The 25,671-nt window shown below is 30.1% G+C and overlaps 1 protein-coding gene across 2 annotated transcripts in view; it reads left to right on the top strand.

Annotated features, from left to right (window-relative positions):
- LOC126736857 (transferrin-like) overlaps positions 1 to 25,671 on the top strand; it is a 40,972-nt gene that overhangs the window by 7,163 nt on the left and 8,138 nt on the right. For both annotated transcript variants that reach the window (XM_050441466.1, XM_050441467.1), the window contains exons 2-6: positions 12,580 to 12,667; positions 12,758 to 13,158; positions 13,216 to 13,480; positions 21,613 to 21,785; positions 21,849 to 22,098. In XM_050441466.1, coding sequence (XP_050297423.1) covers positions 12,580 to 12,667; positions 12,758 to 13,158; positions 13,216 to 13,480; positions 21,613 to 21,785; positions 21,849 to 22,098 — 1,177 coding nt within the window. The remainder of the gene's footprint in view (positions 1 to 12,579; positions 12,668 to 12,757; positions 13,159 to 13,215; positions 13,481 to 21,612; positions 21,786 to 21,848; positions 22,099 to 25,671) is intronic.

Here is a 25,671-nt window from a genome sequence, read left to right on the forward strand (position 1 = left end):
TTAACCAAATCATTAATCTAGTTCATCCTCCACATCTGTTTGGTCCAACCTATCTGGAAGAGTATTATTTACTTTTACAGTTAAATACTCTGTGTGGTACTCTGGTTTCATAATAAACTTTTGGCATAGAGTTTTAAAATTTTCATATTTAGATTTAGTAATTGACTGTTAACCTGAATATGCTGGTCGCGGTGTAGAGTCATGTTTAAGTTTAAAATCTATAGTTTCTATTTTTGTATCCAAAAAAGACATTTGAATTTTTATACTTGTATCATTTTTGAATAACGTAGCACATTTTATAGGATTTATTTTAATTTTAATACCTTTTTTTGTGGATAAAATTCGAAAATCTAAAAAATCTGAAAAATGTAACTGCTTGACAATATACGGCTCAGGGTTTATCCTAGCATTTCTTAATATAGTTGGCCATTCCGAGGGAGATTGAACTATTTTATTTTTTATGCTTTTTTCAATAATACCATGCATAGAGTCAACTGGCATGTATGTATGCCCAACAACAAGGTAAGTAATATTAATCTCATTTATGCAATTTGTGCTGTCTAAAAAGTACCGAAGCATGGTAAATAAATATTTATTTTTATTTTGTCCCGCGCAATTATCACAAAATAAAGAAATTTTATTGTACTTTTTGGTCTGATCAACGTCTTTTAAATATTGTAATAAATTGGAGCAAATTTCATTACTGCCGCGCTTACCGTCTTTTTTGCCCCATAAATAACAATAACCTTTTTTTGAACCCGTTTCATAGACGGTAAAGTTGTATACAGCGTACTTTCTGGAAAAGCCAATTGTCATGTTGTCTCCATGGGGCGTCGACAAGACTTTTTGAAGGTCAAAACTAGCCACCAGAGTATTGTTCGCTTCACCTTCATTAGCGTGCATTTGTTCCTGCAAAAATATTTTTTTAACTGCTTCTTTTTCCGCCAAATGCTGGTCATAATTTTCTTGTTCTTCATTAGTTTTCAAATTGTCAGGTAAATTCTTGTATCTTTCACATTTTGAGCATTTGTCTTTTTTGGGTACATGTATGCCGATATTAAAATGTTTTTTCAAAAGTTGCATAAATTTGGTTTTTTTTAATATAAGTGAATTATTATTTTGATGTTTAACTTGGCCATGGTTTATGTTGGCCGGTAAATATTTTCTTGAAGTTGAACTTCTACAGTAATGTGATGGAACAACAACAAGTGGTAAGGAGTTTATAAATTCCTTAAATTTTTCTATTTGTTCAGCAGAAACTTTATTATATGATCTATGATGACCTCTGTTATCTGAAACCGGAAATTTAGATTCCTCTTTATTTGCCAGAATAGTCCTTTATATCCTAACAGTTATCGCCATTGTATTCATTAAAAATTGCTTGCAAACTTTCTTCCTGATCCCATTTTTTTTTTTAAATATTCATTTGTAAATTTACGATGCTTCAGATTTTTTGATTTTCGCCTACATTTTATTTCGCCAACAACCACACATTCACTTAAATACAATTTTTGCTTATTGCTGTCTTTTAAGCCCCAAAAAAAATCAAATATTCCCTGACATTCCTCATCTGAGAATAATTTGCAGTTATTTCCACATTGCTTGTTTAGACATGGATTTTGCTACTACATTTTTAGCTACTAAAAATATAATTTAAAACGTCCATTAATATAAAAAGAATTGTTAAGAGCACAAGTACTAAGCTACCGTAAAAAAATAAAAAAATGCTGTTAATAAATGTAATTTTTAAAAAAGAAATCTGCATAAGAATGACATAGAGCGATGGCGTTTGTGCCAAACAGATTTCAAATAGTTGATTTCGGCACAAACACCTCATTAGTTTTTTAAGAAATACTCTGTTTTTACGCTGTAAAAGTCTATACAGATTTAAAAGATCGCATTGGTAAGTGATATCACGTTACATATAAAAAGAAATATTAAAAAATACATACCTTTCTATCAATACCGGACCGAACTTCACACCATTTTATTCTTACGGGCGCTTGGCGATTATGACGATCGGTTGCTAAGGGACGTGATCAAATGGCGGTTGTGAAAATTTTTAACCGGATTTGTGGCAACTGAGGTTTGTTTTCGGTTATGCCGACTGAACTGTTCGATGCGGAATTAAAAATCCTATTCAATTTTGTATCTAACTCAAAAGTGAACATTTTGGCGTTTATGCCGTTCTGGCTTGGCAGCGTCGACATATTATTGGCAAGTCAGGTGTTAAGATGAATCTTTAAAAATTATATAGTGTTATTTAGTAATAAAAATAAAATCAATACTATAAAGGAAAATATTGAGATAACTTTGAGAAATAAAACTGAAGGTGGTACAGAGTCTCTGGAATCTTGGACTTAGGACAGTGACATAAGATTTCATGAGCATTTAAAAAATCCTAATTTTCTCTAAAAATTGACATACAGTGCTTTCATTTCAAAAATGAATATTTTAAATCATAAACTTTGAAAAAATCTAGTTGAGTTTTTGGTCTCCTCTCTAACTTTAAATATTGTAGTGTTGTATATGGCTTTTTTATTGATTATGAAGATAGATGTCGCATTTAGAGAATACACAATGCATGTGTGCACATAATATATGACCTTTGAAAGTGTGGCTACTTTTCCAATAATTTTTTTACAATTAGGTTGATTAGACATGGTATATCTAGATGACAGTTGCATTTTGGTTTCTTGGTAAATAAAATATTGCAGAATCACGAATTTCCCTCAATACTTAAAGAGCGTCTGGTTCCACCAGTGGTTAAGAGGTATGTTGACAATCCCTCACCAGCACTCAGCTCTCTTTCAACAGGCTTTTATGTATCCATAATGCTATTCAATCTTTTAACTCTGTACATCTGGAATTTAAAGGCCTTATGGATATTAAGTTTAAATATTCCTTTAGAAAAACATTACTAGAAAGGCAATGTATTTAAAATTAATGTATAATTATTAAAAATTCTTTCCATGCACTGTCTTACCTTCATTTAATATTTATTTTCAATTCATACATTCGTTTAATTTTGTAAATTTCATAAGTTTATTTAATCATAAAATGGGGAATTGAGTAGTTCAGTGCAGTAGCTATTAAGTTACCCTGCACCATTTAAGGTCCTCTCCTTTTGTAATTATTCAAAATTTATTTTTTATGGTAATTTACTTATTTTCATTAAAAGATGTTTATTATTATTAATATTAGATATCTTTATTGGATAGGTGCAAAAATACTTAAGCTTTAAACTACCTTAAAATAAAATATTAACACCAAACAATATTTAAGCCAAATTTTATCTTTAGAGTCACTTTCTCTAACTTTAATAGAAGATTGTGTTGCTTAGACAAGTTTCTAATGACATTGACTAAAGCCCACTTTACAGTTTTTATTTTATATTTTGTTACAATGAAGGCTTGCAAAATGCATGCAAATACTAGCCCTCCTTCTTATTAGATGTTATAATTATATTATTATTAACTCATATTGTGTTAGTGAATCAAAATTTTTAAGGATAAACTAAAAACCATAGAACAACTGAATTATTGAGAAGAAATAATTTTACAGTTGATTGCATTGTAACTAAAATATGTTTTTGCACTTATTAATTTTATTCCTTGGCTCCAGCTATTTTCAAGTAGGCAATTAAAAAAAACTATTGGCTCATCATCAATTCTTTAAGAGTGGCTACATTTACACAGAACAATTTATTAAGTGGTTTTAAAGGAACATGCTTTTTCACAGTTCCTTTTAAAGTAAAGAAAAAAAGAAAAAAATAACAAATGGTCTTAAAAGAAGTAATAGTTAGCAAGAAAATATAGTAATATAGTGATCTGGTAGTTCCATTTTACAACAGTTCTGGGTTTGGTATCTATGGTAAGGACATAGAGTTTAGCCCCCAAAGTTTCATATCACAAGAGGAGGCAATATTTTTTATGCACATAGCATAATATGCAGTATGTTAGAAATTATATATTGTTGAAATTATAATTATACATATTATATTCTATGATAGTTTTTATATATCACATAATTTGCTTTACTTTTAATACACATGGTGTTTGACTTAGCTTAAATTTGGAATACATTTTACTCTCACTCAAGCATTTTGTATACATTTCTTAAAAAAGAAAGAAAAAATGTTAGTAAGAACATTTTTTGTCTTTTGTAATATTTAAAAAAAATAGTTATATGCTGTATATAAAAAAAAAGGTTTCGAGTTTATAGACATTTATCAGGAAAAAATTGGAGAGAGAAAGGGTACCACATAACACTTTCTTTACTATCTTTTGTTTTTTTTTTAATAAATGTATGTAAAATATGTTTCTTCTTTTACCACTTTCTATTGACAAGAGATAAAAAATATGTACCGGGTGGCCAAATAAGCGCGGTAAGCGGCTGTATCTCAGGACCTGTACATCTAGCAACAATGGAATTTTTTTTATTATTATAAAAGTGGCCATGAGAAAATTTTGGAAATTATTTTTAGGTTCCGTATTGCACCGCAAGAGGGCGCAACCAAAAATTAAATAAAAGAAACGTCTTTTTCTCCGAAAACTCAAATATTAACTTATAATTTTGATATTATTTTTAGTAAGCCTAGATAATTTGCTACAAGTTTGGTTAATGAATTATTGACGTACGAACGATAGTAGGGGTGGAAGAAGCTATTGAAAGTGGAATCATTAAAATCGGTGTAAATTCTAAACCACTTATTCGATTTAAGCAATTCAAAATTTATTTGCAAGATAAATGTAGCTGCTTTAAAAGTCTGATCTCATCACTACCCTATAGTTCCCAATAAAACCGCCAGAGGGCGCAATTTGTAATAATTCCAGTTTTATTCATTTTGCTCCAAAAATTCAAATTGAATGGTATATTTTTGATTCATCCTATTTAAAAAGTAAATAAAATTTGCAAAAGTACTGTGAAAACCGCACGATGATATCTTTGCTCGTTTTAAAGTTATAGCGAATTAAAATTTTTTAGGCACCGAGCCTAAACTTGCGTACCCCCATCTAGTGTCCCGCCTAAAAATCTCTAATTAGTATTACCACAAGTAGGATACCATGATGTAATAATTAATAAATTATTAAAGTAATAATTGATTGATAAATTATAAATTAATAATACCTATGTATCACAGAATAACTGGAAGTTTATGTGACTTTCTTAAGGCGAATAATTTTATTAACGAATTTCTTTTTATATTTAAATTATGGTCCTGAGAAGAACCGATTTTAAACCCAAACATATTTGGTATTTAATGCCATGATAGGTGTTCAAACTTTCCATCTCATTCCAAACAAGCTTCCAATCTTCTTTAGGTGGATAAAACTGCTGTTTCGATTTCAGCAGCTGACATTTCATTTATTGCACCACGGATTCTGTTTTCCATATCCTATCTTGTTGTAGGTGGAGTTTGGTACACAATATTATTTTAAACGACCCCATAAGTAAAAGTCTAGGCATGTTAAATCGGGTGACCTGGCCGGCCAAGGATATAGACTCCCCCTTCCGATCCAGCGCCCTTGAAAGTAATTATTTATATGATGCCGCACCAAACGGCAAAAATGTGCTGTGCACCCGTCCAATTGGAAATACATGGTCCGTCTTACTTCCAATGTCAAATCTTCCATCAAAATAGGCAAGGAATGTTAAAAAATGCAAAAAAACATTACCGGTTAATGTGCCATCAAAAAAACAAGGACCACTAATTTTCATTCCGATAATGCCACACCACACGTTTACACTCCAGCGTCTCGCATCCAACGAGGATTTTCAACCGACCAATAATGCATATTATGCCTGTTGACTTTCCCATCGCTACAAAAATTGGCTTCATCGGTCCACAGAATCTGTGACAAAAAATCCCTGTTTTTTGCGAATCATTGCATATCCATTGGCAAAAATTAATTCGGCGCTCAAAATCATGTTCGTTTAGAGCTTGGTGTAGAATTATATGGAAAGGGTGTAGCCTTAAAATAAAATGACGTGCCTATATTCGAGAAGAAAATTATAATAAAAAGATGACTTGTGGTAAAGATTACCTGTGGTCTATTATATTTTGAACATTAGTTCGAGCTATTCCCAAATCTCAAGATAACGCACGAGTTCCAATATGCCTATTAATCTCTACGTAGGTCAACGCATTAATAATGTTTTCTTCAGTTCTTCCAGTAGAGCGACGCCTTCTAAATTTGGGCCGACTAAAACCCCCAGTATCGCGTAGTCGCTGTACCAACCGTCGAAAAATTCTTCTGCCGTAATGGCGGCGATCTGGATACCGAAGGGCATACTGTCTTTCAGCTATTGCTGAATTTTGAAAGCACTCGAAGAAAACCGCAATCAAATCCACAGCTTCATTATTTGTCAAAGGCATTTTACAAAAAAATCGAGCAAAGAAAATTGAAAACAGATTTAGACTGGCCGTCTAATAAATATTTGACGTTTCCATACAATCCTTTTTAAAAGTTTCTTTTTGTTTTGCCACCTACTATACGTTAACTAGACATTCTAAGGCCGAGCGCTAGATGGCGGTACATAAGATTTGGACTGGGTGCGTAAAAGACTTTAATTCGCTATAACTTTAAAACAAGCAAAGATATCATCGTGTGGTTTTCACAGTATTTTTGCAAATTTTATCTACTTTTGAAATAGGATGTCAAAAATATACCATTCAATTTAAATTTTTGGAGCAAAATAAAAAAACTAGAATTATTACAAATTGCGCCCTCTGGCGGTTTTATTAGAAACTATAGGGTAGTGATGAGATCAGACTTTAGCAGCTATATTTATCTTGCGAATAAATTTTGAATTGCTCAAATCGAATAAGTGGTTTAGAATTTACACCGATTTTAATGATTCCACTTTTAATAGCTTCCCCCACCCCTACTATCGTTCGTACGTCAATAATTCATAAACCAAAATTATAGCAAATTATCTTGGCTTACTAAAAATAATATCAAAAGTATAAGTTAATATTTAAGTTTTCCGAGAAAAAGACGTTTCATTTATTTAATTTTTAGTTGCGCCCTCTTGCGGTAAAGTGCGGAAGTTGAAAATAATTTCCAGAATTTGCTCACTTTTATAATAATAAAAAAAATTCAATTGTTGCCAGATAGGTCCTGAGATACAGCCGCTTACCTCGCTTATTTGGCCACCCGGTACAATTGATTTACCGGCCAACATGATTCTCTTTTTTGTATTTTATTGTATATTATCCAATATATTTGATGTAAAATACAAAAATTAAGATTCCAAGATACAAAAAAACTGATTAAAATTAAAATATCATGGAACTTGGTCTCTTTTAAAGACCCATGGAATAATTTAGGAATGACTGGAAAATTTTACAGTGTTTAGGCTGATGGGTACAAATAATTTTATAGTCAAAGCAAGCAAGAACATAGAATATAGTAAATTCATGTTCCAGCATTTACGGTAAAATAACTCAACTAAGGTGAACTAGCAAAAACTCTAGAATCCTTGATAAACTGTTTTATTAAGCTAGAATCCTTGAAAACCCTGTATACTTACAGATTCTACTGAATCCTAAATAAACTAATGAAGCTAAACAAGAGATAAGAGAAGAATTAAGTCCAAGTTTTGTCCCATCTACATGTATTTTAATATGCCATTTTTATTCGTTTTAACCATTTAACATTATCTGAGGCACTATAGAACTGTAAGATTAATTTGACAGAACCCCATATAACATGATGGACATGTTATATGTTATATGTTAGTGGAGGATGATCGAAACACTTTCAGTTACCAACTAAACAAGAGAGTTGAGAGTTTGAGGTATTGCTTTTGGGTTAAACAATAGCAAAACTCTGGAAATAGCAAATGTTTTTACATTTTCATAATACTGTAATAAACACATTAACAATTGTAAGTTAAATCTTTTTTTTAAATTCATTTTTATTTAATTCAAGGGAAGAATATTATTACATTAATAACCATGTTTAATGAAATGATATACCCGTTTCTCATATTTGTGTTACTTTAGAAAAATTTGCTTGCAACTGTGGTACAAGAGATAAGATTTTGTTTTATAAAATGTTTTAATGTCAAAATATAAAGTTTCGAATTTTAATATCGAATCATTTTGTATCTTTGGAAAAAATACATGAAAAACCAAGTACCAGCTTGGTTTAAAAAAGCATTTATAACTATTACATCAAAGTATGATTAAAAAGTGTTTTTCAACAGTAGTCTTAAATTGGCAAATTTAATTTCTGTTCACAGAAACTGATTTCTGTAAAAACTTTTTTATCTAGTATATAATGCACAGTGATATAATCCTCGATGATAACCAGGGAAAACAAACTACTGTGTATTTTAATACATTAATACCTTAACTTAATTAATCATTTTTATCATAATCCTTGCAGTGCCATAATTTGCTTCATCATTATCATAAACCCCTAAATATTAATACTATACAAGCCATCTGTTAGTGTTTCATTGTGACATTAATTTGTAAGATTTTTTCTTATTCCTTAACTTTGGAAAATCATCATCAGTCCAAAATTTTATTACTTTCTAGTTTCTCAATTATTTTGTTAGATACATCATGGTCAGACTAAAATCGTTTTTTTGCTGGAGTAAAATTTATATCTTGATTTTTGTGTTTTTTAAAGACTAAAACTTGACTACTTTATACATATTATAGTTATGCTTTTGGTTATCAGACTGATGATGAGAGAGCACACCTATTAAAAAAATATGTAGTAGTATAGAGTCATCAGCAAATGAGTGTTTACCCAATTATTAGTATCAGATAATATATCTATAGACACTTTAAATATTTAAAAAAGTGTTTATATGAGAAATACAGATTTTCTGTGCAAACAAACTGATAAGACTATTACTCATTCTATTACTGCATTATCCGAAGTAAATGTGCTATCAATAAAGAAATTTAAAAAATTCTTGTGATGAACATTTGTGTCATATCCGGTCACATGCTTCTTTACTATAATGACTTCAATGAATATAAGATAACACTATTTACTAATAATGAGACTTTAGACACTTTTAGCTTTATTTTACCATTATTATAACATAGCGGCTATCACATGCACTAAAACAATCATTTACTTTTTCACCGTACCTTAATTTAAATATCATAAATATCCAATGTTTATTCAGTTATTGTTCTTTTAATACAATTATAAAATATACAAGCCAACACAGTAATTTTAATATATTTTAAAAAATCACAGCAGAAAAATAAAATAACTTAAGATGAGGTTGATGGCAAAATATAATTTAACAATTTAATATATTTTTAATATATTTACGTGACCAAATATTTAAACACATGTAGCTAACAGTAAGCCGCTATAAAGCTTTACAGTACAAAAAGTAGCTACTATACCTAAATGTAAAGCCTGAGAAACTCTGCCAATTTGATTATTATTGGTCCCATAATTTGGTCTTTTTGGTCTCACAAATTTTTTGTGATTTTAATAAAATTATGTTACAAAATTTGAAACTTTCAATGTTTTGTTTTCGAAGTTATTTTTACTGTATTTGTATGCATTTTATGAATTTGATTTTGATTGTTTTTGGGGCATTTGAGGTCTTCCAGGATTAGAACTAATTTTTTTTTATTTAAGGGTCTTGTAACTATTTTTTACATCTTCCAGGCATTTAAAATGATTGTTGATTTTATGGAAAACTTTTAGGAATTTTTATGACTGCCAAAAATTATATTTCTCTCCGCGTTTTCATGTTTTCAACGTCATTTTTTTAGGCTTCTCTTAAGTAATGGAATCAATTTTCCATGTCAGTCAGTTTAATTAGTTTTTTATTATAGGCATTTATCAGTATTTATCTTTATTTTTTCAGTGATTTGAAATAATTGTTTTACTACTTTCAGGCACTAAAATAGTTTTTATGGCCTTCACTTAGGGTTTCCATACGTCCGGATTTACCCGGACGGATTTGCGATTTGCGTCCATCTCTATTATTGTATCACCGGGTCACCGCCCATCTCTATAGTTCCCGGCGGCCGGCGCGCACCATTATGGAGTTTATGAATCGTAGCTTAGCTTGCATTTGATTTGAGAGCCAAAAATTTTTGGGATTCACCGAACGCTATTGTTGTTTGTTTTTCTTTTATTTTTCTCTAGTTTTGTGTTTGTGACTATAAGTGAGTGTAATTATAATGCCAAAGAGAAAGTGTGTGGTGACAGACGACTTGCTTAAAGCATTTCCTTCTTTTAAAAGGATCAAATCGTCAGATTCACCAGTTATATGTAATATATGCAATTCCATCATTAGCATTGCCCATAAAGGGAAAAAGGATGTCGAAGATCACTCAAAAACTGAAAAACATCAAGCAAATTTGAAGAGCCAAGCAAGTAAGTTTTAGTAATATAAAACTTGGTTTACAAGCTTTTTATGCATCTTGTTATTCTTGTTTATGCCTGAATTTTATTTTAAGGTACATCTAGACTGGATACTTTTATAAAAACTACCAATAAAGAACAAGAAAAACTTGTGCAAGCAGCAGAGGCTACATTAGCCTACCACACAGCGAAACATCATCAATCCTATTTATTAATGGATTGTACAATGAAGGTAATTTTTCTTTTAAATATGGTGAAATAATTGATGTATTTAATCTTTTTTTTAGATTCATGGGAAAATATATGCTGATTCCTCAATTGGAAAATTAATTACTTGTGGACACACTAAAGTTGAAGCCATCATTAATGGAGTACTTGGGCCAGCATCACTGGAACAAATGACGTATCAATTACATGACATACCATTTATTGGAATATCAACAGATGCAAGCAACCACAATTCCATTAAAATGTTTCCAATTTTATTTCAATATTTTGATTTAAAAAATGGTGGTATGCAAATTAAATTAGCTGACATTTGTAGTAGTACTGAGTAGTATCAGTTACAGTCAACTACTATATCATTTAAAAACAAGGTGGCTATCATTGTTTTCAGCAATAAAAAGAGTCCTTAAAATGTTTGAAGCTTTAAAATCATATTTTCTGTCTGAAAACAGCCCACCTATTATGTTAAAATCATTTTTTGAAAATTCGTTTTCAGAGGCCTATTTGTATTTTGTTCATTCTCTAATGACAGTGTTTCATCAAAATATTGAGCGCATAGAACGCGCTGATAACTCAGTAATCGAAATATTGGTAATTCTTAAAAATATAGTAAACAACTTCAATAATAAATTAACAAGCAAATTTTATCCACTTAAAGTTCGCGACTTAAAAAAATCTGTTGAAAGTGGCTTGGAAACAGAATGTGAAATATTCAAAAAGAATATATTTTGCGTGTATGAAAGAGCTATTAAATATATAGAAAATTGGATTAAGCCACTTGAACAATTTAAGTGCTTTAAATGGGTGAATTTGCTAAACCTGGAGGCAAATGATTGGGAAACTGATATTTTGCCATGCCTAAGTTTTTTATTAGAAAAGGGCATTGAAATGGATGATGTAAAATTTTTTGATCAATGGAATTTGCTTAAAAAAGCATTTAAATTTAGTTCTGATCAGCAAACTCTAGCCCGCCATAAAAAATGGTTTTTATATTTTAAGAATTGCGTCTTATCTGAAGTTTTTTCAGAATTATTAAAATTATGCCATTATTTTTTTGCAATTACGGCACAGAATGTAAATGATGACTTGCGTTGATTTTTATAACTATTACTACCAGAAAATATTTCCATTTTAAATAAAATTAAAAAATCTGAGAAATATTAGCTTTTGAAATAATAATTATTCTTATATGATGTATGAGTTTTAGTTTTTAGTTACATAAAAGTAAATACATGTTAATTAATAGGTTATTAATGCTAATAAAATATGTATTAATGTTTTTTTTAAATAAAAAAAATTACACAAATATTTCTATGAAAATTTATTTAACATTTATATAATGCATACACTCTTGACATTATTTGCTGAAAAGTCCGGATTTTCGGATTTATGTCCTGGGTTTCAAAATGCCTATATGGAAACCCTACCTTCAGTGATATTAAGAATTTTTTATTTTATTTAAGACATTGACCTCTTTTTTTTAAATCTCATAATATTTAATAATTATTTGTTTTTTCTAAGATTTTTTTTTAACTTGGAGCAGACAATGCAATCTCTACTTACTTCACAATCTAAAAAAACTAATAGCAGGAGTTCTTAGATAACAAAAAAGGTGAATTTAAACAATTATTTGCTATAAACGTTCTTAAGAATTTTAATAATCTTTAGGTGTCTTTCTTTGGAAGAATATCTACTATTAGATTGAAATAGGGCCGAATAAAAGTATAGAAAATATTTAATATTATAATCCAAATACATGTTCCTTCTGCTTTCTACGTTTCTAGACTTTATTATAATCCGCCGGGTAGGTGGCGAAATGGGTTTGTAAAATATGATTGGTCTTATGGTAGGGAAAAGGTTGATCTTCGCTTTAGACAGGGCATTTCACATAATTCTTTATTCGTATACTCGTATTTGTTACGAAAAATTAATTCATTATAACAAAAGTATAAATATATGAAATATAGAAATAGTACGTCAATCTTTTTTTCAGATAAACTATGTCTAGACACGCCTATTTACGATGCCTGTCAACAAATTGAAAGAGACCAAGAACTAAATTGTCAAACAGTCGTGAGCAAGTATGTTTATATTGTGTTAAAAGATAGATAATTTTTCTAAAAATGTAAGTTAAGATTTTCAATTACGTAATTTTAATTTTCAAATTTCAGAACGGACTGTATTATTGATGCTGACCAAGGCTTACCAACATTGACAGCATTAACGGCCGAGGAAGCATATCTAGCTGCTGGAATAGCTAATAATTCCGCCACCGTAATAGCTGAAATTGTCGGTGTTCATAGACCTTATCAAACCGTTGTCATAGTAAAATCTGGATACTTAGGAGGATTTGAACCACTTAGAGGCTATAAGTACTGCCATCCAGGTTACGATCACGATGAGAAAATTTCGAAATTGGTTTTGGAACAGCTGGATTGGAAAGCTATTAATTTGGCTTGTAACAGTTCACAACCACTGATTGAACAGAAGTTTGAAGCTCTGGCAAACACCTTTGGTTCGTCTTGTAGGCCTGGAAAGTGGACTGAGGATCTTCAGTTGGATGCCAAATTAAGTAATTATTAAAAAAAAGTTTTTAATCTGTATAAAATAACTAATATTTTACTTCTAGAGAATAAATACTCAAGTTTATGTCAGCTTTGTGGTACAGACGGATGCTCCACCAAATACACTTCACCTTTAAATGACAGTTTGACTTGTTTAACTGAAAATGGTGGAGATGTTGCTTTGACAGCATTAAGTTATGCTGAGACCTTCTTTAGTATCGGAGCGAATGCACAAAATTACCAGTATTTGTGCCCTAATGGAACTTTGGCGACATCTGCTAATCCATGCACTTGGACTAGTCAGTTACATAGGCTGATAATCACTTCTAGGTAAGGCTAATTATATTTATTTATATTTTTATACAAAACATTTTCTCCCAACTTTGTTTCCGTTGGTTGTATAGCTTCGCTCCTGGAATATTGCAATATATCTTGAGATTTGAATTATCATATTTTTTTCTGTTTACGGTCTAGCTACAAAGTAAAATTCATAGTTTCTCAAAACAGGATATCTATTTTCGTTTATAATTTTTCATCACCCAGTAACGACCCAAAAAAAAATTAAATGGTTTTTTTTTAATTTTAAATGACTATTTATATATTCTTTTATCTACTGACACTTAGAAATGTTAACACACTTAAAATTAATACTAATTGTTATCTAAATGTCTTTTTTATAAATATTAATGGTTTTATTATTACAGAAGAAATAATGTTTCTTTTTTTCTATAGGCAGCTATATCCAGCTATATCCTATCTAGCTATACCCTTTCTACCCCTTTCTCAGTACTATTTTGAAATTTTAAAATCTACTTTAACCTTAAATATTAAAAAAAATTGCAAGCGACTTAACTGAACAACTGTTAATATTTGATTTGTATTTAAAAAAAAACATTGGTTACAAACATAAACTGCATTAAAAACATAGTTGACATGATTTTTTCCATAGAAAATATAATTTAATTAATTAAATTTTTTTACAAAAGAACTAAATGTTTTGCCTGTACACTGTGTCCCAATTTGGTTGTATTTGCAGGTTATCTCTGTTATTTTTAAAGATAGAGATGTGCGGTTTTCGCGAACCTGTGTCACTTTTTTGTAAAACTTTTATTGCCGCAAACAGAATTGAGATACCTTTTTTTGTTTCTGAGATACAGGGTGAAATTGAAAATTTTCACTTTTTGATGACTTGCTCTATCTCACGAACCATATAAAAAAAGTAAAAACTGCTATGGATAGATAATTTTAAATAAAATTCAGTGGCGTAGTCAAAAATTTTATTAAAGGCATTATTTAAGAGATATGACCCAAACTTGCATTTTTTTAAATGAAACACCCTGTATCTTTTCATACCAATAAATTGCGCTATTTTTTCCGATTAAAATGATATATAACACTTGGTATCTTAAGTCATGATAAATGGCCAAAATATACAAAAAAAAAACAAATCATAGCGAAAGAAACATTAGTTGGCCATGAAACAGAAAAAATTGAAGTTGGCTGTTTAAAGATGTCAGTATGAAGCTGTCAATAATTGTTTAGAATTTATTTATTTCGAACGAAAGTTTTTAAGTAAATATTTTAGTATTTTTCTTAAGGGATAGAGCGTAATTTTTAAGAATGACTAATAATTTTGAAAACAGTCACAAATATGACATGTTAGCTTGTTTTATTGAGTGCCAAGAAAATAGTGACAGGGCATCCGATTTGTATTTAAACAGGTATGTGTTAGTGTCGTTACCTAATATTTGCTATTATACTTAAAACAATTTTTCTAAGATATCCTGAAAGGCGTCAACCAAACAAGTCTATTTTTCGGAGAATAAAAATGAGTTTGATTAATAATGGATCATTTACAAAGCCAAGAAATAAAAATTACCATAGGCAAAATCAGGAAAATAATGATAATTATAATAATAAATGATAAATAAATAATTGCGGTTTTAGCAAGTGTTGAGGCAAATCATTCAAATTCCTGTCGAAATATTGAAACTAATGTAGGAGTGTCAAAGAGTCAAACACAGCGAATATTAAAAAAATATAAATATAAACCATACAAAGTTAACATAGTTCAACAATTACATCCCGTGGATGCGCAAAGGCGAATAGTTTTTTGCAATTGGTTTTTAGAGCAAACTCGAATTGTTCCAAATTTTGCCAGAAAAGTTATATGGTCCGATGAAGCATATATAAGTTGCACTGGAATTTTTAACCGTCATAATAACAGGCATTGGTACACTCAGAATCCATACTTATTACGGGAACGCCAACAACAGGGCAGATTTGGATTTAGTGTATCATGCTTTATTTTGGGCACTAAAATAAAGTATGTTTTTTTATGAACACACTTTAACAGCAGCCAGATATCTGGAAATATTGCAGCGGATTTTACCAGAACTTCTAGATGAGACACCGTTGGCATTTTTAAATAGCATATATTTTCAGCAAGATGGGGCGCCAGCTCATAATTCTCAAATAGTAAGGCCATTTATAATCGAGACATTCGAAGATCGATGGATTGGTACCCACGCTCCAAATAGGTGGCCAGCTAGATCACCGGATCTTTCTGTTTTGGACTTTTTTGTCTGGTCTTTCTTAAAAAACAAAATTTATTTAAATGTGGTGCATAATTTGCAAGAACTTCAGGATGCTACAGTTCAAGCCTTTGAAGCCTTGCGGCCTTGCTTGCAGGTCGCTTATTAATTCAAATGCCTTGCGGAGAATAATAACTCTATGCCAATTATGCGTTCAGGAAAATGGCAACCATTTCGAGCAATTTAATTAGTTTCTACAATTTTTTTTTTATAGGACTGTAGAATTAATAAATAAAAAATAGCTTGTTAAGGTTCTTTGTTAAATTTATTCAGTTGTTACAATATTTTTTTTAATAAAATTGCTTAAAACAAGAGTTTTTGTATCTAAGACTTTTAAATATTATATAATTAAAAGGTTTTTATTTGGTTATAAAAACTTCTATCACGGTACGATTGACATCTTTAAACAGCCAACTTCAATTTTTTCTGTTTCATGGCCAACTAATGTTTCTTTCGCTATGATTTGTTTTTTTTTGCATATTTTGGCCATTTATCATGACTTAAGATACCAAGTGTTATATATCATTTTAATCGGAAAAAATAGCGCAATTTATTGGTATGAAAAAATACAGGGTGTTCCATTTAAAAAAATGCAAGTTTGGGTCATATCTCTTAAATAATGCCTTTAATAAAATTTTTGACTACGCCACTGAATTTTATTTAAAATTATCTATCCATAGCAGTTTTTACTTTTTTTATAACTTATATGGTTCGTGAGATAGAGCAAGTCGTCAAAAAGTGAAAATTTTCAATTTCACCCTGTATCTCAGAAACAAAAAAAGGTATCTCAATTCTGTTTGCGGCAATAAAAGTTTTACAAAAAAGTGACACAGGTTCGCGAAAACCGCACATCTCTATCTTTAAAAATAACAGAGATAACCTGCAAACACAACCAAATTGGGACACAGTGTACTGTCTAGAATCTTATTCCATAAGACACAGTTCTTGAAAGTTGGGCAATTTTATAAAAAACATAAGGAATTATATATATTATTTTAACAGTTAAGAGCCGAGCCAACTTTAAACTGCTCTAATTTTTCTCAATTATTTTGCTTCTAAATCTGGTTTTAGTAAACATATATAATTTTTTATCTTAATTTCATAACTTTTTTTTATATTCGCTTAGTACGTTGACTCCCACATTAAATAAGTGTGGAGGGAATGAAATTCTGCGTCTAAATCAAGTATCAGTTTCAAAAAACAATATAAAAACTTCTCAGAATCTAAAATTATGTAGCAACAAAATCTCAATCTTTTAACATAACAATGACTACATTTTTAGGCAACAATAAACTAAAATAGTACAATAAATAACAGATAATTCTTAAAAACTATATACAGTTAAAAACAGAGATTTAATACACATATACAAAAGTAGAAGAGGATTAAAATATGTTTAAAACCAGCACAATAACAACATTTCGTATCCTAACGATCGGTCAGCCTTTTTTTGTAAAAAGAAAATAAAGCTCTGTTGCGTGTCAAAGTGATAAATTAAATACTTATTAAGCTAAAATTGCTAACTAAAAAACCAAACTGGTTTTACAAAAAAAATTTTGCAATTAATCTACCTCTTCGTCAGATAATGCTTACATGTTTACATGAATTAGTATCATCTAAGCTGTTATTTGACGAAGATTCCTCACTTTCGGCAACGGAGGCACCATTCATCTCCAAGCGTTTATTTTCATAATCATTATTTATTGTGACTGTGGACCGCTGCATTACTGTGTTAGCAGCTCCACTTACCTCAAGGTCGTTACTTACTTTAAATTATTGACAACTGCATTATTTGATTTTAAATTATGGTAAGTAAATAAGTTTGGCACCTCTATAATTTTTTAACGACTTATTTCTGTAGAGTTATGAATGCCCTCCGTGTGTGCTAAAACTTCTTTCACATGAAGCTTAGGTTGATGGCAATTTTAGAAATTTTATTGCTAGTTTTGCCAATTCTGTGCTGTTACAAAAGCGTGTCCGCCAAGTAATTACAGAAATCTCAATTGCTGCAATCCATAAAAAAGGTTTAGCAAAGAAGTCAGCTTGCGCTCAAAAATTGGCCAAATCCGATGAAACAATGTTCTCGTTTACATTAGGAGATCGTATGACTCTTTCGTATTTTTTTCGAAGCATTAGTCTAAAAAAGAAAGCCTTATATTAATAAATATATTATAAGATCAGAGTAAGATCAGAGCATCTAATGGTTGGGTCTAATCAAATGCAGATTTTGTGGACATCGCATTAAGCAAATTTTTATCTAATTCTTATCTATATCTAATAAGTTCAATTACGTTTGCTTTCTTATGTTTAACCAAGACAGGTTGGTAAAACTTGGTAAAAAAGGTTCTTCCAGTTTCTTGAATTCTCTAATTACTAAAGATATTCGAATTTTGTCGGATTCAAAAAACTTGATGGCAGCTGCAACAGGTTTCACAATGTAATAAAACCATCTATTTTATCCCAAGATGTGTTGTCCAACGTGTTTTTTTAAAGCTGGGTGCTTCTTCCTGATCGGTTCTTGCAAACTCTCTTCTATTGCAAGACACATAACTACTTGCTTACTAGCCAAATATATTATTTCGACTTTCAAGACAATAAACAACAGATTCCTATTTTGTCACAATAGGTAATTTTAATGAAACTGCATTTTGATTGCCTTGTTACTCTTTAAATGCAGCCAGTAAAAGATGTGGGTATCTTATTGCTTTAATAGGTGTTAACGCTTGGCAAGAAAAGTTTGTAAAGTAAGCAGTTTCTTCAGATGAGTTAAAAAAGTTTAGCGTACGCCTGCTCTAGCAATGATCTGATAACGTGAAGGTACTTTAAATTATGGTCTTATAGCCTTAAAAGACTACTGGCAATAACTATTCTCTACTATTGATAAAGAAGTACCTCTTGCATACATAGCTCTCAGCAACTCATTAGCTCTAATTTTATCTACTTCACTTTTTTGATTAGCAATTGGTAATATTGGTTGGTATTGGTTGGTAATATTATTCCTATTGTGTCTTTTTACCAAATGAAAACACTATCGAAAATGACTGAGATGAACCAACAGAAGTCCTAAAAAATTTGGCTAAATGCAAGGTGATTTTCTTTTATATTCTTACTGTGACAAAACGGGTGTTCCTTCAATTTCCTTTAGATCCAAGTATCTGGTTTTCACCGAAAACGGATATTTTAGGCCATTCTGGATATACCGGGTGACACAAGAAAAACAGAGACTTAATAACTATTTTCCTTTTTAAGATAAACGAATGAAATTTGGTATATTGATAGAATTGTTATTAGAACATCTTTTGCCATATTTAGTTGTCTTCCGTCATTTCCTGTTTAACCGGAAGTGACACTTACTTGTTGCACTTTATTTTAAATGAGACACTTGATATATTATCATGTAGTTCATGCCATGAATGCGATGAAAATTTTAATTTTTAATTAAATAATAACGGAAAAATAGTTTTAGTTGAATTTTATAAGTTAAATCTTTTACCCCAAACCCCCTTTTACCGTAAATTTTGGCATTCACTTAATTTTTTTAAATAGCACCTTATGGGGATTATTTTTTAAATCGGTTGATAAATAAGCCCATAAGAAGAAAAAAACTAAGTCACATAAATAAACGAATTTAATTTAGAAAATAGCATAGAAGGCTTTGATTTCTTAAATAGGAGGCTGCGTTCTTTATTTTTCAATTGACATAATACAGGGTGCGGCAGAGGAAAAGGATTTTTTTGAAATAATCATAAAATCATTAGTGTTTGCTTTAGGGAAAATTTATTGGTAGACTAACATACACAAAGACACAGCATTTGATAATACTCGGATGGATTTTCAGTTGTGGAAAACAATATCAGGCATGTGGTGACCGTTTTCATCGATGCACTTTTGAAGGCGTTCGCGGAAACTAGCCTCTTTTAATTCATCTAATGTACGAGGATTATTTTCATAGACGCGGGACTTAAGGTAGCCCCATAAAAAGAAATCACACATGGACATGTCTGGGGACTGAGGAGGCCATAAAACGTCACCGAATCTTGAAATTAAATTGTTGGCAAAGGACGAAAAACAGCCCTGGCTCCATTTTGCTGGAACCACAAACGGTCACGGTCAATACGTCTTCTTTCTAACTCAGGGATAAAGAAGGTGTTTACCATATTAACTAACGTTACTGAAACGGTAACCCCATTTTCATAAAAAAAACAGGGACCTATCAAGTCCAATTTGAATTGAAGTGAAATGCTTTGAGTCAAGGCACTGAATGTAATCTTACGCACACCTCTCCCTTCTCTAATGGCCAATCACTACCTGTCCTAAAAACGTTCGCTGTTTGTGCCGCACCCTGTACATCTTGTCAAGTGCAATTATTTTTTGTCATTCAATAAATTTGCCGCAGTTTTTTGACAGAATTTTAGTGTTTACTAATATTTAAAATGTTTACTCACTTTATTTCTGAAAAATTGAATTTCAAAATAGGTTGTTCTTCATAACGTATAGCACGTTATTCGTTAACATTTGGAAATTTTAAATAGGCCTGTAAAACATTCTAAAAATAAAATACAATGAATATTATTTTTCCTTGATTACTTGATTAAATATTAAAACTTTCAACGCATTCATGGCACCCTATTTCAAAATAAAAAAAATTGATTTTTTTCGGTGAGTATAAAACAAAAAATAACAAATGCGGTGTCATTATTCTCAGAATATTATTTTCTATCCAAATACGTAATAATATGCCAATTGTCCCATTTAAAATAAAAAACCTAGTTTAGTTTTTTTACTTACCGATTAAACCGGAAATGACGAAATATAACAGAATTTGCCAAAAGATGCTCTTATAATTATTCTATCGATATACCAAATTTCATTTGTTTATCTTGAAAAGTAATTAAGTGTTCCCTTTTTCCTGTGTCACCCGGTATAGTTCCATTTAATTACCATTCTTCAGTGTTCTTTTAAACAAAACGTACATATTACGTTTAAAGCAATTTTAATGTCGAAGCAGTGTCTCTAAACAAACTAAAAACAGAAATCCTTTTTTCTTTCTGCTCGTTCTCGGCGCGGCATAGTTTTGCATTTGTGGTTTGCCAGGCTTGCGTAAAACCCTTGCTTACATTTCTTAAAACAATGCTCCACGAGTTATATTATGCGACAAATTAAATAAACATGAAAACTCTGACTATAAGCTTCAATATTCATTCAAGTTTCAGATCACCATCTTGAATGTTGAGACACAATATATATCTGCATGTGGTGGCCAGGCCAGAAGTAAAGTAATCATTTCTTCTCAGCGCTTGTATGTAAAAAAACTGTTTAATTTTTTTTTTGTAATATAAAACGTGTTTTTTTTCAATATTTTTATCAAGTTTAAAAAAAAAACGCTTTTTTTTCATCACTACTAGGAACAAATTCATTTTAGTTGCGCAACAACAGCTTATCAAACATTTTTTTTAGTTGAAGGAAAAATATTTCTGGAAGTCGATATGTAAAATATTTTACCTCATTATTATTATTATTATTATTATTATGTAAGACTATTGGAAATTTCATAGAACTTAAAGAGTTTATACTTAATGAGCAAAATATTGTTTTTAGATCTTTGTTCTGAACTGTTATGTTGTCTAGAATTTCCCTACAAGTGTTAGATCTTTGAATTTAAACTTTGTAGTGTAAATATGCTTTGTGAAAACATATGCCCATCTTCACCCTACATCTTAACGTTTCAATTCATTACCCTAATGAGTACGGATGGTATCATATTCCAAATATTTTTTCATTAGTCCAAAAATTTTGGAATTGCACTTAAATTTGTATAACTCTATGGTTTTATTTAAATAGAAGCTGAACAAACGTATTAAATTTTAGCGCTAGCATGAGTGTCATGACAACCTATCTTAACTCCAAGCTTCCTTCTTACGTTATTAATGGTACCGGAACCTCAAGTTCCATTGAACCACATTTAGCCAGATTATTAAACCTAAGAAACAGGGATCAAATTAATATTATATCTCCTACACTGCTTAACACTTATGTTTCCGGTAAGTATTTGATTCTAGTGGTAATAAATCTAAAAATAGTAAATATATGATTGTTTTTTTCAGCAAGAAGATCAGTAGCAACATATGAGGAGAATGTCAAGTGTAACTTGTCTTTAAAATGGTCTGTGACAGACAATCTCGAATTTAATAAGTGTTTGTGGTTACAGCAAGCATCCTTGTCAAGTGGCATTCAACCTGTGATATCGTGTATTAAAAGCAGTGACAATTCAACTGTTTCTAACTTAAATAACATTAAAAATGGAGATGCTGATTTGGCTTTTGCAGATGCTAACTTTGGATATATTGCTAGAAAGTATGTATAAAATATAATTTAATTACTAAAAAATTGCATGACATTTTAATGCATTAAATGTTAATATTTGCATTATTAAAACATGTTTTCATATCATAGAACATTAAAAGACTAGAATTAGCATTGCCTTGGAACTACGTAGGGTTTGTTTGCTTGCAACATCTCTGACGCAATGATGTCAAATGCTTACGCAGAAATAGCAAACAAAAACACACTTTAGAATATCATAAAAATTTGTCACTTATATTGACAGGAGCAAAGCAATAATATTCCTGTTTAATAAAATATAAAGCATTTTTTTTTTAATAAAATTGATAAGATACTCTATAACGAAGCCAATATTCAAAGTGAAATGAATGTTGATAACGTATATTAGAGAAAAACAACATCGCAACGCCGCTTGATCGCATGGTTAGAATGCTTTAAATTATAAACAATATTACCGTTTATGAACTCTTTATGCGTTTTTTTAACGTACTTCATTAGACTAAAGGTACTTTTCCAATAAAGCATTTTTATAGAAATTAAATATTTTATAATTATTATAGATTTCTTAATACGGTTGCCCCTAACATGTTATGACAATATCGATATTTACTTGTGAAAAGATCGGCTTAAATTGCTTTTTTCCCATGCTGAGGCACAAACGGCACAAGTTTTTACTATCCTAACAGTTCACAAAAACACTGAAATGACGCAACATTTTTCCTTTTTCAACCAAAAACTAAAGAAAAAACACAGAACTTCACAAATGCCGAATGTAAACACAAAGCCGTCCGTCAAGATAACATTTCAATTTTTTTTAGAAGCGGTTTTAGGATCAAAAATGTTAATATTTTTTTTTACTTTGAAGATGTTATTTATGTGATTATGATGTATCTATTTTTACCTTTTATTTTTAATCCCAAATCTAACATCAATAAATTAAATTAACATTATTATGTGTTGATATATAGCTGAAAATTTTCTCTTTTAAAAATACGTGTAAACTTGACAACAGAGATGAATATGTTTGTAAACCAACATCTCCCTTGCACATGTTGAACTCAAACAAAGTTGTTGTTTACTAATTCTACCTTTCAATGTTTTAACTTACAATTAAATTAAATTAAAATATTTTTTGAAAAATAATAAACCGTGCAATAAACGTTCGTCAATAAAAATAACAAAATTAATAAAATATGACATCTGCTTGTAGTTTAATAGAAAATAAATATGAGAATTAAACATTCTGTTATTTTCGTGTGAACAAGTTAGTTAGAATTTGTTGATTGAGATTCTAAAGTATAACAGAAGTTTGAGATATCCTAACCTTTATTGCAAAAAACATGGGCAGGAGGTTTTAGTAAAATCAGGTGCTTAAAAGTACAAATATTCCTCTTTCATAAGGCCTAAAAAATACATTAAGATATTTTTCAAAAAGAACGCTTATAAAACTCACTACCGCGTTCTATTCATTTATAAGCGTTCTTTTTGAAAAATATCTTAATGTATTTTTTAGGCCTGATGATGCTCCGATAGGAGCGAAACACGTGTAGCTTTTAAGCTTTTAAAAAATTATATGGATCTGATGAGACCGTGACTTTGTGTCCTTACCTTTGTTTTGTTTTCGTTTGGTCTCTTAGAGAAAAATGGATGATACGTTTCTATATCCTACATCTTTTAGGTTTTTTAAACTGAAATGCGATCTGTGACACCATACCTATGGTATTTTAATTGATTTATTATTTTTAAGATTTGTTGTTGTATCTTGTCGTATATTATCAACTTTAACCTAAGATTGCAAAATCCTTGAATAATAAAAAGTTATATGAGAAAACTCAAATTTGAAGTAATTGATTTTCTATTAAATTGTTCTTTGTCAGATTAAACAAGTTCAAAATAAATTAAAATATAAAAGGTACTTTCTATTCTGTTTATTTTTTGACTATTTAATAAGGGATTTAACAGTTCTAGAGTATGTTATAAGTAGTTTATTTTAAGATATTTCTGGCACAAAGTTTCCTAAATTTTGTGAGCTTCTTTTTGTGTAAAGTAATTTTTTAACCTTGAACAAATTTATAGTTAAAAAGTTATTGTTTCCATTAGAGTTACATCTGTTATTCATACAGAGCAGTTGAAAAGCAAAACACGATGAAAATAATTTCTTATTTTTGTAGAACTTTATTTCTAAATTAATATGATATCCTATTAAACCGTTGAGAGAAAAGAATTAAATATAACAAAAGATGTTTCTTTTTTGTAATAATTAATATTGCTTTATTTATAATCTTTTAAGGATGCAAACAGGTAAACCTACAACTGTATCCACATCAAAATGTATACTAAGTTAACTAAAAACTAAGAAATACTAACTAAAAAACCAAAAATATTTATCAAGAAAATTTTACCTACTTTGGAACTTATATAAGCATATAAAAAAGAAATGTTTTCTTAAATACTTACAACTTTAATATCTAAATCTCTGACAGAAGGGCGCTTTTAATTATTTGCTTCAGTTTTATTTCAGACAGGTTAAAAAAAAATCCAAATCTAAATCAGAATATAAAACATTGGCCTCACGCATCATCCTTATTATAGGAGAATTTTGAGCATGCAAATTGCGTCTAAATGGGACCTTGAACAAATGGTTTACCCTAAATGCTCTCGGCGCTATATTAAATAAGATTTTGCTTAACAAATGAGGAGATTCTACCTATTAATATTTTATAAAGAAACATAATATCAGATAAAATCCTTCGATCCTGAAGAGTTAAAATATTATAATGTTTTCTCACAGATGCTATACTAGTAAGCTGAAGCTGGTTACCATATTTGAATAAAAATGGCTTCAAAAACCTTTTTTGTACCCTTTCGATTGCGTCTTTATAAAGTTGATAATAAGGACTCCAGATTATTGAAGCAAAAGTAAGCTTGCTGTGTACATAAGCATAATAGAGTGTTAAGTATGTATTTGGATTTGAAAATAAGTTATTTTCTGTTTATGAAGCCCAACATTTTAAAACTCTTTGAAATTGTTAAATCTATATGTGTTTCAAATGTAAGTTTATTGTCAAGCCCAGATCTCTAACCTCGTTTTCTCTATTTAAGGCACTGTTACCAATTCTGTAATTGTATTTAATTGGATTTTTATTTCTAGTGAAACTGATAACATTACATTTATTTGAATTTATAAACAAGTTATTTTTAAGACAGTATTTATGAAATTGATTGAAGTCCTTTTGCAGCAATTCACAATCGTGCGGAGTTTTAATTTGTTTGTAAATTTTTAAGTCATCGGCGAATCCAAGAACCATAGAGTTTGAAAAACAAAGTTTTACATTATCAAGATAAATAAGAAAGATCCTTGCGGTACCCCAGAGGTAACTTTTATATTCATAAATTCAACCTCATTTACCAATACAGAAAAAGTACGACCTCTTAAATAGAATTCGCACCAGTCCAGAAAAATGCCATCCACACCGACTCTTTGTTATATTTTTTTTTTCTAAAGTGCAATAAAATGGAATGATGGTGGTGAAGCGATGAATGCCAAGTTAATCAAAAGAAAAGAAGTACTAAAAATAGTGAAAG

The sequence above is a fragment of the Anthonomus grandis genome, chromosome 5, assembly GCF_022605725.1.
Source record: "Anthonomus grandis grandis chromosome 5, icAntGran1.3, whole genome shotgun sequence".
Lineage (NCBI taxonomy): Eukaryota > Metazoa > Arthropoda > Insecta > Coleoptera > Curculionidae > Anthonomus > Anthonomus grandis.